General features: G+C 53.7%; 7 protein-coding genes across 7 annotated transcripts; 3 read left to right on the top strand and 4 right to left on the bottom strand.

Moving 5' to 3' along the window:
* Nucleotides 1-247: 247 nt before the first annotated feature.
* Nucleotides 248-1,117, bottom strand: CC84DRAFT_649061 (uncharacterized protein). Its single transcript, XM_018187002.1, has one exon. It carries the CDS (start codon nt 970-972, stop codon nt 403-405), a length of 570 nt encoding a protein of 189 aa, XP_018037612.1. The 5' UTR covers nt 973-1,117; the 3' UTR covers nt 248-402.
* A 145-nt stretch (nt 1,118-1,262) lies between these two features.
* Nucleotides 1,263-1,607, bottom strand: CC84DRAFT_1175094 (uncharacterized protein; the record flags this gene model as incomplete). The annotated part of the gene is made up of 1 exon (XM_018180132.1): nt 1,263-1,607. The coding sequence occupies one exon, from the start codon at nt 1,605-1,607 to the stop codon at nt 1,263-1,265; it is 345 nt and encodes a 114-aa protein (XP_018037611.1).
* Nucleotides 1,608-2,503: 896 nt separating this feature from the next.
* CC84DRAFT_1117426 (uncharacterized protein) lies at nt 2,504-4,564 on the top strand. The gene is made up of 3 exons (XM_018175494.1): nt 2,504-2,945; nt 2,999-3,848; nt 3,899-4,564. Exons 1-3 carry the CDS (start codon nt 2,891-2,893, stop codon nt 4,185-4,187), a joined length of 1,194 nt encoding a protein of 397 aa, XP_018037610.1. The 5' UTR covers nt 2,504-2,890; the 3' UTR covers nt 4,188-4,564.
* A 1,119-nt stretch (nt 4,565-5,683) lies between these two features.
* On the top strand, nt 5,684-6,565 carry CC84DRAFT_1175092 (uncharacterized protein; the record flags this gene model as incomplete). The annotated part of the gene is made up of 2 exons (XM_018180131.1): nt 5,684-5,790; nt 5,836-6,565. The coding sequence occupies 2 exons, from the start codon at nt 5,684-5,686 to the stop codon at nt 6,563-6,565; spliced, it is 837 nt and encodes a 278-aa protein (XP_018037609.1).
* Nucleotides 6,566-9,519: 2,954 nt separating this feature from the next.
* Nucleotides 9,520-11,563, top strand: CC84DRAFT_1143635 (mannan polymerase-like protein II complex ANP1 subunit). Its single transcript, XM_018176423.1, has 2 exons — nt 9,520-10,165; nt 10,218-11,563. The coding sequence occupies exons 1-2, from the start codon at nt 9,996-9,998 to the stop codon at nt 11,278-11,280; spliced, it is 1,233 nt and encodes a 410-aa protein (XP_018037608.1). The 5' UTR covers nt 9,520-9,995; the 3' UTR covers nt 11,281-11,563.
* Nucleotides 11,564-12,706: 1,143 nt separating this feature from the next.
* CC84DRAFT_645359 (uncharacterized protein) lies at nt 12,707-13,200 on the bottom strand. Its single transcript, XM_018187001.1, has one exon. The coding sequence runs from the start codon at nt 13,052-13,054 to the stop codon at nt 12,788-12,790; it is 267 nt and encodes an 88-aa protein (XP_018037607.1). The 5' UTR covers nt 13,055-13,200; the 3' UTR covers nt 12,707-12,787.
* A 1,049-nt stretch (nt 13,201-14,249) lies between these two features.
* On the bottom strand, nt 14,250-15,522 carry CC84DRAFT_1088178 (sphingolipid delta4-desaturase; the record flags this gene model as incomplete). The annotated part of the gene is made up of 3 exons (XM_018174243.1): nt 14,250-14,951; nt 15,005-15,283; nt 15,334-15,522. The coding sequence occupies 3 exons, from the start codon at nt 15,520-15,522 to the stop codon at nt 14,250-14,252; spliced, it is 1,170 nt and encodes a 389-aa protein (XP_018037606.1).
* Nucleotides 15,523-15,609: the final 87 nt, after the last annotated feature.

Below are 15,609 nucleotides of genomic sequence, written 5' to 3'. Positions count from 1 at the left end.
CAACATTTGGCGTGATACAGACAAGACCTTCTTTGAGCTAACGCGGAAGGATTGGTGTTTTCGCGGATGTCGGCTATCGTTCCTTGGGTAAGGCCATTGGAGCGATGCATTACCGATGCACGCACGAGTTGCTGGGGGTGTTGTTTTCGTTTTGTAGTCGTGTTGTCGCGGGAATTGCTACATTGAACTCTGCCCAATTTGATGATGTACCACAAGACATGATCTGGAATGGGCCGAACTTCGCGTTGTCTAAGGAGAGAAGCAAAGGTCGCGCGTTGCAAGGTTACTTCGCACAGTTAGCAGACGCGAGCGCTATTATTGGCAGGCAGCCTCATGCAAACCTGTGAGAGACGAACTCGATCACGGTGGTTATACTCATAGCTCGTCAACATTCCATACAGCTCAAGCGTGCCGCCGTCCTGCGGGGAGCTCGGTGCGCATGGCACAAGCCAAGCGAGACTGGACATCGTGAGTCTGGAATTGACCTTTTACGTCATACCGTTCAGACCATGTTCGTCTCGTATGCATCTCACCGCGGCTGCACGTCTGATCCGATCGTTTTCTATCCGAGATGGTACTGGCACCTGTTGCAAAAGACCATGTTCCTGAGGGCTTGTCAATAATTTTTCTCAGGGCAATGAGTGGTAGCGAGTGTTTTGGATGTGAGATGTGGATGTGACCAGGGTAGCAACTGTGGTTCGAGCAACGTAGGGGAGCGGCGGCTGTGGCACTGTGCGACTTTGACTTGACAGAACGGGAATAACGTGTGAGGTGAAGGATTGCTTGCATCTTGCCACAGTCCATTTGATAATTCATAAGGAGAACAGCGCGGCTGGCTGGGTCTGGTAGGCTGGACTGCAGTAATGGTCGTACGATCAGCGGTGCTGCCAAAGGTTGAGATGCTACAAAGTCTGAAGAGTCGCAGCTCAATGGCATGCGCGGTGATCGATGGTTACACCGGGATATTGACATTTCCTTCCCCGAACGCACCCCACCTCTCCCATGGCAAGTGCGACCATGTGCAAGGCTGGTGTAATCATCTGCTCGGGTGTCTGGCAAGGTCTTACAACGTTGCCGAGGAAAGTACTGCAGTGCATGGGCAAAAGTGGTCAACGTAATATTATACTGAGGTTCTCAATCAGACACTCAGGATTTTGAGGCCACGAGTCTCCGATGTTCGGTGAATCTGCGCACTCGTCGTTATTTTTCCTCACGTTGTCCGGCGTGGGGAAGGTTTCCGGCAGAGGGGTCGTCCCGAGGACTCAAGTTGCGATTGGTAGATCCGAAGTGGGTTGAAAGTCCACAATGACGAACCGTCTAGGGCTTTCGATATCGATGCCAATTTCCTTGACCGTGGCGAACTGCTCGACAAGCTTGTAGCGTGCGGAAAGTAGGAAGCTCGACACTGTGAGATTGCATCCAATATTAGCCCCAAGATTGTGTCCTATGCACAGCGCGAAAGTGCCGGCGACTAGTTCGGAGAATTTCTGTATGAGTAGCGCCTCGTGCAAAGTGTTGAGTGTTGAATGGTAGGCCATGAAGCCCTGGCCAAGCAGGGACAGACACTGGCAGCGGGTAATGAGACAGCAGCTCTTCCTTGGTCTCATCGTTGTTGGAAGGCGTCATCACATGAAGGTGACTGCAAGCGACATGGGTTTACCAGCTGGCGACAATCACAATGAGATTACGCCAGTATATCTGTCTAGCGGCCTTCCTTCGCTACGGGCGATCTCAGGATGTGAATCACGTGATGTTCTGAGCAAGGGGCGCACCGTGCTTGATTGGATGGCGAGGCGAGGCGGGACAGGGCGATCCTCGAGGGCAGATAGCACCCTGGCTCCCATTTCATAACTGTTTTCGATGACGGCACGAAGGACAACAACAGGCCCACCCGGGAACGGGCTGAAACGCGGACGGGGTGGAAGTTGTCGACAGCTGCTGACGTCCGACACAAACAAACGTCAGACTTTGCACTGTAGATGCCCGACGGACCGCCTCAGCACGCTCTCACGACGCGATAAGCCTAGACTTGCGACCCCATGGGCGTGCAAGGTGGCGGAAAGTTCGGCTCCTGTCGCAGGGGCCGGCGTGGCATGGTCACGAATCCAGATCGGGGAGGACAGGCACGGCTCGTGGAGCGTTGAATAGTGCAATCAGCCGGCGCATGATGGGATTTGTGGTCGATTGCCAGCTTTTCGCTGGCGGGCTGCGGGATGGCGCCGCGCTGTCGCTGTCGCAAGCAGTCGCCGGCTCAATCATGGCAGCAGCTGCTATGGCCCAGATATGGCTGGACGTGCTCGAGCAAAATCAGGATTTGCACACGCCGAGTGGAGCGTCGCACGCCCCAGGCGTCTCATCCCGTCGCAGGCTCCATTCCTGGGTCGGAGTCCACGTAAACAGGCACCGCCGGCGATGGTCCACCACGGAGCCCACTCGCTGTGAATGGGAGCCAGTGTGTGTGCAAGCTGCGCGCGCCCGTTGCCGCAGCAAGCAGCACCAGCGCGCGTCTCGCCGGCGAACTAAGTGCAAACGGACTGAGCGAGGACGAGTCTATCGGCGGCGCGAGACGAGATGACCGCTGGAGGCCGGGCGGTGCGCCAGCCGGCTAGTCGCGACGCCTCGATGCGGCTAGCCAGAGCATGGTCCGCGCCTCCTTTTCAAACACGACTCTCTCCTGCCTTCAGTCCCGTTGTCGCTCCTCATCCACATTCGCTTTCTTGCGACTTCCCCTGCGAACAGTCCTGTGGGGTCTTTATTAATTGTTGCAGTTTCTTCCTTTCCTCGCCAATCGCTCAGCATCTTCACTTTTTGGATTTGGACCATCTATCCGTCCTCCACAGAGCAGTCTTAATATCATCGCACAAGCCGCTTCGCTTTTCGTCCCGTCGACATGTCTCTCTTCAGAGTTGCCCTGCCCGCGCTGGCAGTTGTTGGCTCCGCCTACGGTGCGTATCCGCTGCCTCAGTGTTGTCGCGCCTCCTACTGACCTGCCCACCAGCCGCCTCGTGCAGCAACTCCGCTACTTCCACCATCCAGAACGGCGGCGACGCCACCGCCATCGCCTCGTGCACAACCTACTCTGGTAGCATTGCCGTTGCGACCGGCCTTGCCGACGACATTGCCCTTGATGGCAACCTCAAGAAGATCGATGGCGACTTGGTCCTCGAAAGCAACTCCGACATCAAGCGCTTCGGATCTTCCAGCCTTCAGTCCATCTCTGGCAAGCTCACCCTGAACGATGTATCGCAGCTCGCAGCCTTGTCTTTCCCCGCCCTGACTGAGGTTGATGAGCTCACGCTCAAGGGTCTGCCCAACCTCCGCGCTCTGGAGTTCAACCTCACCAAGGCCGACAAGCTCGACATTGAGAACACGAAGCTCCAGAACTTGGACGGCATTGATCTGGATGAAGTCTCTTCCATCTTCATTGCCAACAACGACGATATCGCCAGCATCGAGATGCAGGTTACCAACATCACCGAGTTCATCACCCTTTCTTTCAACAACGCTATGGTCAACGTCTCGTTCCCCAAGCTTGAGTCTGCCAACAACATCTCTTTCCGTGCCATTGGTTCTTTGAACATTCCCGTGTTGTCTAAGATCAACAGCGGCAGCTTCGGCGTCTTCGAGTCCGACAACCTTGAGAGCGTTTCCGCTCCCAATCTCACCAAGATCGATGGTGCTCTCGTCATTGATAACAACAAGGGCTTGAAGAACATCTCCTTCGCCTCACTCACTGACGTCGGCGCCAACCTGCAGATCGCCAACAACACCAACCTGCACCAGATTGACGGCTTGCCTAAGCTCAAGAACGTCCAGGCTGCTCTTGACATGAGCGGTAACTTCTCCAAGTGAGTCCATCCGAGCACCAGACTGTTGATGCGTTCCTAACAACAAACAGGGTCGAGACCCCTTCTCTGGACTACGTGAAGGGTGTGTTCAACCTCCAGTCTACTGGTGACATCGGCACTGTCTGCGACGACTTCTACAACCCCCTCAAGGCCAAGGGCAAGCTCCAGAAGGGCAAGTATGTCTGCCAGGGCAAGCTCGAGGAGGCCAACACTGCTGGTAGCTCTCCCAAGAGCGGCTCGGGCAGCGGCAGCGGCGGCGACAAGGGCGCCGCCGTTGGCCTGGCCGTTCCCAGCATCTCTCTCGGACTTGTTGGCCTCGCTGCCGTCCTCCTCTTGTAAACCAGCTAGTTTCTGGGACGATCCCACCACAAAACCGTTCTGAAACCAATATATCATCCATGTTTCCTCGACAGCATGTCATCATCCAGCGCGCGAGCGCTCTGGTGGACGACCTGACGCTGAGTCGTGGATGCCATCGGAGAGGGGGGTAATGGACAACATGCATCAGGTCTTGGACTTGATGGCGAGAGCTTACTAGATTTTAATACGTCACGCACTTCTGACATGACTTCGAGACCGATATTGTGGAGTGTGCAGTTGATGGTTTGGGTGCGAATGGCACCCCACGAAAAGTGCACTCCTTTTCTTTCGTGTGTATAGGTTATGGCGTCTCACTGTTGTATGCTACCGCGGGAATACATGGCATGGTCATTTTGTCTACTACTCGCTTGATGATTTGAACACCCCGTACTAAAAGTCGCTGTGCTCAGCATATTCTCCTCGTCACTTCTCTCTTAGTTTCGCGCTCACCTTTTCGTGCATCATTGCTCGAGCCATCGGGGAACCGGCGTGCATCCCATGCGTCTGTTGTCGCTGTCGAAGCGCCTGCATGTATGGTGTCACTATGCACCTGCTTGGTTCTAGGCCGCTTCTGTATCCAGGCTACCGCCCATGTCTCTCACCACCCTGGTCAATTTCAGCAGTTCACACCCCGTACCAGAGATGTGCTGGACATACATGCATCTCAAACGGGGTGCGTGCAGCCGTCCGCGAGCCTGGCGAGAGGAATCTGGGCCCAGGTTTCTTTCTGTCTGATCGATTCAGCCACGATCCTACCCAACGCTCGAATCGAGACCAGCTAGCAGCCTGCATGCCTACAAACAGCCTACAAATGGTCCAAACGGGAGGCTGCATCAAGACAAGCTGAATAGGATACAGCATAGCTGCAAATGCACGTTCTGGTTTGTCAATGTCGCTCTACGTCCCATCGCATGACGGTGCCCGTTTACTGTCAAATGTAGCGCCGTTACCGGAACAGCAGACTGAAGTACATCTGGCGGTGAAAGAATCCTTGCGTTTCTTTGGCTCGCCAGAACATTGTTCCCGATGTCTCAATCAAGGGATTCCCGGCTTGCAGGGCGCCCGTTGTTTCAATCGCTGCGGCTTCGGGTCCTGCAAGGGAGAAGCAGTGGCGCTCCTGCGAGATCCACGCCTCTCCGCATTCGGTGACGTTCTTGGCAGTCCGTTCTTGATGGCTGTGAGCACTCATCTCTATGTTCGTATGCAGGCTGCGCGGGGAAAGCTGCCCATGGTACCGCAACCGCGCAATCTACCCTGAGGGTTGCAATGACCTGGTCAACTCCCGGCTTCCGCGCAATGCAGCTAATCTTGCTGCATGAGGTTGGAGCAATGGCCTCTTTGGAGTGTATATAAGGCACAGTGTCCAGCATCATCCCCTCATTGTACTCCATCTTTCTGGCATCTCGTCGGCGGCTACTTTTGTTCCCTAAACTCATTGCTTCTATCTCTAGCACACTCGAGCTTTAGATATCACGATGGGTTACCAAATGCAGAACCCGGCCCCACACCACTTCAAGCTGGAGAATGACACGATCAAATTGGAGCCGTCTCCAATCGATTCTCCGCTATCCTCTCTTTCTCAGTAAGTTCATCTGTATTCATAACGCGCCCTCGCTTACCATAGCAGAACCCTACCAGGACCATTGCCTTCAATCAGCGCTTGGTACGACGACAACAACAGCACCAGGCGGTCTTCAACAAGTTCACTCTCATCTTGCACATTAATCAGCGAACTGCCATCTCCAGTTAACCCTATTGGCGACCTTGCTCTTAACGAACGAGCCTCGCGCAGGCTGAGCCAATTGTTCGGGCAACTGCAACCTCCTGCCGCAGCTCCCAGCACCGCGCGCTCCACATGTGACTTCATCTCACCTTACTCTTCCCCAGGCTCGACTCCTGGACCTGAGAATCATGTTGTCCGGAAGTCCAAAGCCAAGGCCAAGACCAGAGCCGTAAGGGGAGTGGCCAAAGCTGCCGACGACCTAGAGCCCAAGCCGGTGGAGCTGGCTCAGAAGGAGGCCAAGGCCTTACGCGAACAGGACGCCAGATTTGATCAGAGCGTGTCGCATGCGGACCTTTGGCAAGAGTGCAAGAAAACCAACCCCAACTTCATCCGCGAAGGCGTAACCAGGGATGGCAGAAGGGGTCTCCGTCAGTTGAAAAAGAACAATATCGATCACCGGATCGATAGACCCAACGAGATCAACAAAGAGCATCTGATAGATCTCTCAACCATCTGTCACCGACAATTCCGCGAGATCATTATTGGCGAGATGAACAACCACCGCTTCAACGGCCGGTACGCTGAGGCCAAAGTGCTCGAGGAGAAGTTCAGGGAGGTCGGTACCCGTCTTTGAATTCATGGAAGACGATTATGAAATGTTTTCTTTTGTCAACTCAGCGGCATTGGTGGTTCTCTTGTTGGTCGTATCGTGTTCGCACATTCATGACGACAGCTTGGTGCGGCTTGCTTTCTCGCAGCGTCCTCAGTGTCCACCTTTGGCTCTGCAAGTGGGTGGTATTCTGTCTCAAAAGCTTTCCTTCATTCTTATGACAACATACACCAGTCTTGTACATCTCCCACGCTTCGTTTTCTCCATTGTTACGACTGACATGATTTGGCGAGCATACTGTCTGTCTTTTTTGACACACTCCTCTCTGTTAAGTGCGAGCATCACTGCAGCGTTTTGTAACGGCCATCGTTCGCTTTCGGTTGAACCATTCTATACCTTATCGTCTAGTATGTAGTGTACGCTCATTCCTTGGGAGGAGCATAAATCACGACTGCCCTGCAAACCACTCATGTTGACGCAGTTGCACCGGAATCCAGTCTGTCCACGTGAAGCATCGTCACTGGATTCGATTTCGCCCGATGATCGTCTATAACACTCCCTTGCCACAAGCCTCCATTTCAGACTTGAGCACATGACATCAATTTCCGTAGATCCAAATATTCTGCCGTGACATCCGAGCACAAAGCTCCTCTATCTGAGCAATCTCGCTGAAGAACCGCCGGCTCAGAGATATCATCTTCTCTGCCAGTTTTGAACCCCAGCGCTGCCGCTCGCTTATCGCTCACCATCGCCAACAGGAGCTGCAATAGCGTGGTATTTGCTTTTGGCGGCCAAGGCGGAGCACCTGCAAGACCGACCTCATTTGTAATACACGCCGAGAGGAAAACGGCGCTGACTCGTGCACCGCGAGCTCTGACCGATGATGAAGGGCGAGGCTGGCGTATGCGGGTCATGCGTGGGTCGGTGGGATACACGGGCCTTGCGAGCATTGAGGGGATGTGGGTACTTCTCCCGTTAGGAAGGATGAGGGGATGTATGATGAGGTGCCCCGGCCAATCGGGGGCTGAGAGGGAAAGGGCAGTGTGACCTCGCTTTGCGTCGGAGACGGCGAAATTCGACCTTCTCTACAGAGATTGTTTGGTTCTGACTTGAATGCTACTCCAGCTCCGATCGTTCTGGGCGAGACATTCGATTGTGCGTAAACTGCGTTTCCGGTGATTCCAAAATAGATTCGAGCCACTTCAGTCAGGTCTCCCGTCTTGGACATGTGCAGACCGAAGAGGAGAACGATGGGAGAGCATGCAAGCAAAAGCGCTACGCCTTTGCTACACTAACATGTGCGGACCCCGCGCGCCTTTCTCGCAAAGCAGACGTGGCTGCAGCTCCTCTCGACTCTCAAGTCTCGATCCCTCTCCTCCATATCCACCCACTCTAACCGCTTCGTAAACTTGCTACAGGCCCCCGGTGCACGTATTCGCTCTTCCACCAGTACGCACGCCAGTGCTGTCCTTGCGAACGGTGAGTGTCCATTGGTGGCCTGGTTGTGCCGCCGCGGAGCTGTCCCTGTCCAGTCATTTTGCAGCAGGCGCGCCGGTTCAGCTGGTACCGACCAGCACAGACACTCAGCTTTTTTGGGATGAACGTTGGAAGTCGAGCTTCCTTGCTACACATGTCACACAGCCTCTGAAGCTGCGCGGGATGCGATAAGGACACTGCCGCTGGGTGAATGCTAGTCCCTGACTCGCTACCGCTCGCTGATGGGATACTGCTTGCGGGTCATGAGAGCACAATTATGGGCCTGGGAGCTTTGTATGGGTCGAGGGGGTACAGAGAGTCGAGGACAGAGTGGCAAATCCTTCTGCGCTGCGTCACTTTCGAAGTATTTGGGCGGCTACTGCGCGAAGGAAACAGTTGTACACAGCACGGACAGCGGACATGCGCGCGCGCTGAAGTGAAGTGTGGTGGCAATGGGGTTCGTGGAACAGACCACGGCAGCGGGCCGTTGTGACTTCGAGAGACAGTCTGTGCTCGTAGATAGGATGAGCGGGTGTTGATCTTTTGGGTGAAACAGGGACAGAGACTTCATCTGCAACGGGCCAGCCATGTACGCATTTGCGTGCTTGTTGTTTTGTCGCATTCGTGAATCCGGCATACGCATCGAACGGAGTTTTGGAGGCTGGCAATGATCTCGTTGATACATGGAGCCGAATCAACCTCGTCCGAGGTAACACAAAGGACAATCCGCTTGTCCTGACGTACTGAGCCGATATAAGCACATTTCTACTTGTTTTGAGTCGAGTGCTTGGATCTCAAGAAAGTTCCCACCTGTGGTTATCATTGTGGTGCGTTGAGTTCATGAGATCTTGTACGCCAGGGTCTTGTGCACGGCAACGGGCAGCGGCAGCGAGGCCTGTCCCGGCCCGTCTTGTACTCAAAGTAGCCGAATGCTCAAAATTTCGGCTACGCTTGTAAGCCGTAGTGCTTCGCAACGTGAGCTTGATTTGACGACCATGATGGAGATGTCTGCAGCTGCTTGCTGCTCCTTCAAACCAGATTGCTATATATAGACAATGACGAGTTCCACTGCGCAGTTCTGTGCTATCGAGCCTCCTCACGTTAACTCTATAACTCTGTCGTAGAGATAAAAACGACCTCTCTCGGAATGACATGAGTGTCGCCTAATAGCACGTGTAGACATATTTACCTTGGGAGGCAAACGAGGTATCATAGGTAGTCAGGACCTTGAACTCGAACTCAAACTCAAGTTAATCATTAACACCTGTGGTTGATTTGTATGGCAGTTTCAGGGCCCGTCAGCCGAAAGATCGGCGCGGGTGTGGCGTCCCGTATCGTACCTGATTTGCCGACCGAAGTAGGAGCAGATGAACGTGCCGAGGGTCACGTGAACTCGCGTGCCTACGGAATCTGATAGCGTGTGTGACACATTGACACTGACAAAAGATACATCGAGAATGGACCCCAGGATATTCGACTGGGACGGACCACGATGTGGATTGTGCGTGCAAGATGGAGCACCGTGGAGCATCGTCGTCATAGGTGGGCCAGGGGACGGATCCTTTAGCGCGCCAGCGGTTCATTGAGATACGATGTAAACACGCTCGCGACAGCAGCACTCACGCATTCGCTCCACACATTCGCTACTTATTGCTTCACGAGTCGATCGTTCTTTTCCTCGCGACCCCAGAGCGGTATTTGACATCCGCTCGTTCCTTCCCTGCGCTGCACGGCACTTTCCGCGCAAACGGCCGCCCTCCTACCCCATTCACTGTTCTAGCTCTTTCCCGTTGCGACTACGCAAGTCGCGCCTGCAGTCACGCTGGATTCACTTCACCTTGCACCCGTTCGCAAAAAGCGCGACGGTGACCAGACGAACAACAACGTGCGGCCACGCATCAGTTCGGTGCGCATATCACAGAGCAGAGGCGGCGACGACGAGGACAAAAGCGCTGCGAGCCACGAGGGGGTAGGTAGAATGCTCATGCCCAAGAGCTATTCGTGGAAGGCTGCTAGAGCGAGGTTGCCGCCGAGCAGGCAGGTATTGCATACCTTACGGAGTCCAAGGACATGGGCGCTGTTTGGGGTGGTCGCGGTGTTGGCATTGTTATGGCGGTCAATGGGGTCTGCCGCAGGGGAGATGCAAAGGTATGGCACCACTCGAGTGGACTTAGCCCCAACATAGCTGACAAGAAATCAGGTTCTACTGCTGGGGACCCGCGAAATCGCCCTTGCATATGACAGCAAACGAAAACGAGGAGTGGTATAGACACCGCCAGACACCCGTCATATTCAATCCACACAAGTCCATCGCAATCAACGATAGCTCGATCAATTACGTGAATCTGAACGAGATACAGTCAACAGTCGATGCGGTCAAGAAGCGGGAGCGCGTGCTCATCCTTACGCCGATACGCGAGGCGTCCAAACACCTCCCGCAACATTTCGATCTACTCAGTTCGCTGACGTACCCGCATGAACTCATAGATCTCGCATTTCTGGTTGGCGATAGCGAAGATGACACCATGGCGGCTCTGGCAAAAGAGCTGGAGAGAGTACAGGGCAATCCTGAGGTTGCTTTCCACTCTACCATGATCGTGGAGAAGGACTTTGGCGTGACGTTGTCACAAGAGGTGCATGACAGGCACAGCTTTGAGGCACAAGGCCCGCGAAGGAAAGCTTTAGCACGGGCGAGAAACTACCTTCTTGCCACAGCGTTGAGGCCCGAGCATAGCTGGGTGTACTGGAGAGATGTGGACATTCACGACAGCCCGCCCGAGATTATCGAGGACTTTATTCTCCACGACAGAGACATTCTCGTGCCGAATGTCTGGTTCCATAGGTACAGGGAAGTCAACGGAAAGATGGTCGATATCGAGGGCCGATTCGATTACAACTCTTGGCAGGAAACCCCTGAATCGCTCAAGGTCGTTGCCAATGTCGAGAAAGACAAGGACCTGGTCCTCGCAGAAGGCTACAAGAACCTGAAGATCTTTGGCCTCCGGAACCACATGGCTCTTCAAGGCGACTGGCGCGAAGACAAAGATGCTGAGATTCCACTTGACGGTATCGGTGGCGTTAACATCATCGTCAAAGCAGATGTTCACCGGTCCGGCATCAACTTTCCCTGCTACGCGTTCGAGAACCAGGCAGAGACGGAGGGCTTCGCCAAGATGGCAAAAAGGGCGGGATATGGTGTGTATGGGCTGCCAAACTACGTGGTGTGGCACGTTGATACAGACGAAAGGCCGGGAAACGCGTAGACGTCCGATGCCTAAGATCTATGTGTGGATGAAGCATTGGATATCTTGGGGTCGAGAAGGCCGGCGAGAGATGGGTGAGATGAACATATATCCACGGAAGCGCTCCAGGATATTGCATTTAGAGGGCGTTTATTGTCATGCATTCACAGGGTTATGGAGAGGCAGTCTAAATGTGCATTTGCATAGGAGCGCCAAGCGTGGACCTCCCAGGTCTAGCGTGCATATGAGCGATGGTATGGTTGTAGCACTGGTTACCCTTTCATATGACGAATGATCACTATGCTTGTCTGATGATGAGCCTCACATTGGCGTTCATAGTCGTAAAGCCTATACTGAATGACGTAAAGAGCAGAATAAAGTTGAACCACTGGTGTACCAACGGTAATTTCTCATACGGTATGGAGCAGCCTGAAGAACACGTACGACCCTGCGGGAAAGCTCGAGCTATCACAGTCTCGCTACTCAGCGCTATGAGTTCTTAGTGGCCTGCGAACATGCTGAATTACTGTCTCTCGCCGACGCGCATTACTTGATTGAAATTGACCTGCAAACAGTCACCAAGCTTCTGACACTGACTAAAATATCGCAGCTTCTCTACTTCCCACGACGCCACTTTATACACATCGTCGATATCACCATCCGCATCATGCATATGAGAATGCTTCTCTGTCCTGTCATGGCCCTCGTACTGTGCGTCATGGTCGCCGGTGCGCTCTCCGCCCCTCAGTTGGTGCCCAACTCCCACCTCGACGCCATCCCGCCGCACGTCCGCAGTCTCAACGTCCGCGAAGAACGCGGCGGCGTCTTCCTCTGTCTCTATGAGAACTGGACCCCGCCCTGCGTCTATCACCCCCCCTCATTCTATCCAAACTACCCCATCTGCTGGACGTCTAAAGGATGCGTCGACGAGGAGAACCCTGTTGCCCCTTTCACATCCATCGCGTTAGTGACTCCACATACTGTTATATGTGTCTCGGACCGTTCACTGAGGATAAGATAGGTCGATCGGTCCAAACGTGGGCACCGCATGCTTCGCCTTCTTTGACGAACACAACTTCAGTTGCACGCCGGCAGAGAAGTTTGTGGACAACTGGATCGAGGTGTGGTTCCCTGGGATTGCGATTGATAATACATCTTTGAAAATTTGGAGTGTGAAGTGTGTGTGGGACGATGGGAAGCTGGATACGGCGAATGTGACACGGAAGAGCTTTAGGCAGTATGCACCGAAGCCAAAGGGTCAAGTGTAGGATAAGAGCTGCAAGGTGCTGCTTTGCAGTGTGATTCGGGACACCTGTAGATTTTCAAGTCGTCATAAAGCGATGGTTGAGTCTCAAAGGAGCAAACGATCAATCCATGGCTTTGTTGTTCGTCGGTGATGCTGTGGTTCATACGGGTAATATGGGAGAAGCGTTCGTGGATATGGAAGAAAGGAAGGATTTTCTGTTTACAAAGGGTTATCATTCATACCAAGAAGCCCTAACAAGCCGCACATATGTCCAACCATCACCTAAAGACCAACACCCTTCACCACGCGCTGAGAAAAACCCCCATGCCAAGAAGACACAGGGTTGTAATTTGAAATCTGCATCCCTGCTCCTTGCATGCTCCGACTTTCTGGTTCTCGAACCCTCCCGCCGTACACGTGCTGGGAAAGGTCTCGCTGTTCTGACCACCACGCACTGAAATCTACATCTGCCCCAGACTCAATGAGAAATCTGACTGCACATTCATGTCCCGATTTCGTCGCCACAGCCAATGGCGTTATGCCACACATTAAGTCGGAGGGGCGTTCGAGAAAGAGTTGGGCAAACGGGTGTATCCGGACATTTCCGCCAGCGACCGCAAGCTTGACCCGTGAGTGACACGATCGGACGTGTGAAATTCGGCGTCGACCTCTACTCCTCTCCTGACCAGCAATTCGACTACATCCACATGCCCTGATTCTGCTGCGGAATGCAATGGTGTCCAGCCATGGCTCATGTGCTTGCCAATTGGATCGTTATATAATGCCATGCTCACATTCACTCCGGCATCGAGCAGAAGCTTGACGTAATCCTTTCGATCTCCCTAGGTAACGTTCCAGAGATCCGTGGGTGCCGATCGCATACTGTTGGGACCCTGTTCCGATGCTGACAAGACATTGGATCCTGGACAGCACATCGGGCCAGATTGTAAGTGCTTCTTCGAAAACGATCTCGACGGGATTGTTGAACCCGGTAGCTCCGTCAACAAAGCTTTGTATGCCAATCTAAATTGTATCGAAGAAAGTCGCAGCAGCTGAGGTGGCTGGTGCTGCCTCCCAAATTGTATAATTCGAGGTGCTGAGTGCATCTACTGAATCATCCGTAACGTAAAACAGGAGACGCACTGGGGTGCTAAGAGCCTTGGTGAACGCACAAACAAAATTATCACCAAGAGTCAGCCAGGTAGCTAGAGAATTCATCTCAGTCATTGCTCACACTTTGCAAGGACCCTCCGGCTCGATTAGTTTGGCATCTGCATCATCTTTCAGTTGCTCCGATACCGTTTTGAACTCGATGACGAAGCGATCCCCGCGATAGGCACCGTCGGTCTTCCATGCGTCCCCTGGCTTTGCCCAAAAGGTTGCCCTTGGCTCTTCTGGGCTCAAAAGCTGCTGCGGACAATTCGACGTACTTTCCAATGCAGTCATCCATAGTCATCTGGAATCGGCTGAGAACATCTTCAAGGACCTATGAAAACCTCAACCCGGTGCGCCCACGCCTGGAAACGCTGAAGTTGGTCGTGGCTCGTGGGCATGGCTGTGCAGGGCAGTCAACCATGCAGTACTACATGTGGGCCATAAAGTCCTGCGGCACGCTTGCTCGTTGCCGGCAAGGAAATATCTATTAGGTGCAGTCGGAAAATGGGCGAAGAAGTGTCCTGTGAATCCGTTTCATTTCTCGCACCAATATAACGCCTAGAAATGCTACCAAGCGCTCACATCGAGACTACAAGACTCCAGGAATGGGTCCCTTCTTCTCATTGTGGCCCAGGTCTTCCTCGTTCCATCCGCTGCCACCACCAACCCTCCTTCCACCCTCTTCTCTCTTTACACGAGACCACAGACTGACATCCTTGTCCCAGATAAACTGCCAAATGACATTCACCCAGCTCTTGTGCACGGGCAGATCATCGTAAAACTCGTGCGCGATCTTGTTCAGCTTCGGGAGGCGCGTCCACGGCACAGCAGGGAAATCGTGGTGCTCGTTGTGCAGTCCAACGTTGTACGTGAAAAAGTTGAGCACGCCATAGTAGGAGTATGTCTCCGGGATTGGGATCTTGTTTGCTGCGTTCATGGCGTCCTTGTTGGGCTTCTCGAAGACGTAATGCTCCGCGATGAAATGGCCTGCGCATGGGTGTAGAGAGCCGGCCAAGAAGCTGCTCAAGATCATGTATCCGAGCGCCTTTCCGCCGATAATGTGTACAAGTGCGTAATCGAAGACGAGCTGGGCGACGACGTTGAAGAGGTGGATCTTGGTCAGCGGGAGCTGGTAGACGAACATTGGCCGGAGGGCGTAGAAGAGGATCTGGAAGGTGCAAAAGAATGCTTTACCGCCGACCGAGTCAAGAAAGAGGGCTTCGAATGCGGTGGGGAGATCGGTGTCCAGGCCGTTCACGCCAAGTGATTTGTGGTGCGTAAGATGATATGGCTACACCGGGTCAGTCTCTGTATCGATAGGTCACGAATTGAGGCGCTTCGTACCCTGAACGACGCGCTATATGGTATTCCAATTGGGAGATTGGCAAACACGGCAAAGACCCTGTTCGCTAGCGGGCTCCTGAAGGCCAGGTTGTGTGAGATCTCGTGGATTGCAAGGAAGAGGTTCTGGTTCGCCGTGGCGCCGATTATGTATGCGGTGAGGAAAGTCGACCATGACAAAAACGGCTTGTCACGGAGGAGGTATGCACAGAAGACCTGCAGGGAGACGACGAATGCAACGACATATTTGGTGAGGGGCTCTGGTCCGCAGAGTTTCGTTACCTGCAGGTGCTTAGCAAAGGTAGATCACAAATCCGTAGAGCGCGACATACTTCCGGATGGGCCTTGATAATTGCCTGTCGCCGTGTCCGGTGCGGCTCTTCGGTGTAAGTCCAGAAAAAGTGGTCGTGTTCGTTCTGAGGGGCGGTTTGCTCTGTTTTCTGCGCCTCGCCCTTGACGGTCAAGCTCCTCTTGGCCGGCTGCTTGGGCTGCTGGGTCGCTGTAGTGACTGACGACTTCATTGTGCCTCCAAAAAGAATGTGGTGGGTTTAGGAGAAGAGAGTGCGTTGAAAAGCGCGTCTTGTAGAGGCATCGCCAGGTGTGGTCCC

This window comes from Paraphaeosphaeria sporulosa (genome assembly GCF_001642045.1).
Source record: "Paraphaeosphaeria sporulosa strain AP3s5-JAC2a unplaced genomic scaffold CC84scaffold_4, whole genome shotgun sequence".
In the NCBI taxonomy this organism is placed as follows: Eukaryota; Fungi; Ascomycota; class Dothideomycetes; order Pleosporales; family Didymosphaeriaceae; genus Paraphaeosphaeria; species Paraphaeosphaeria sporulosa.
The sequence above is the reverse complement of the archived record's forward strand: the minus strand, read 5'-3'. Positions and strand labels throughout refer to the sequence as shown.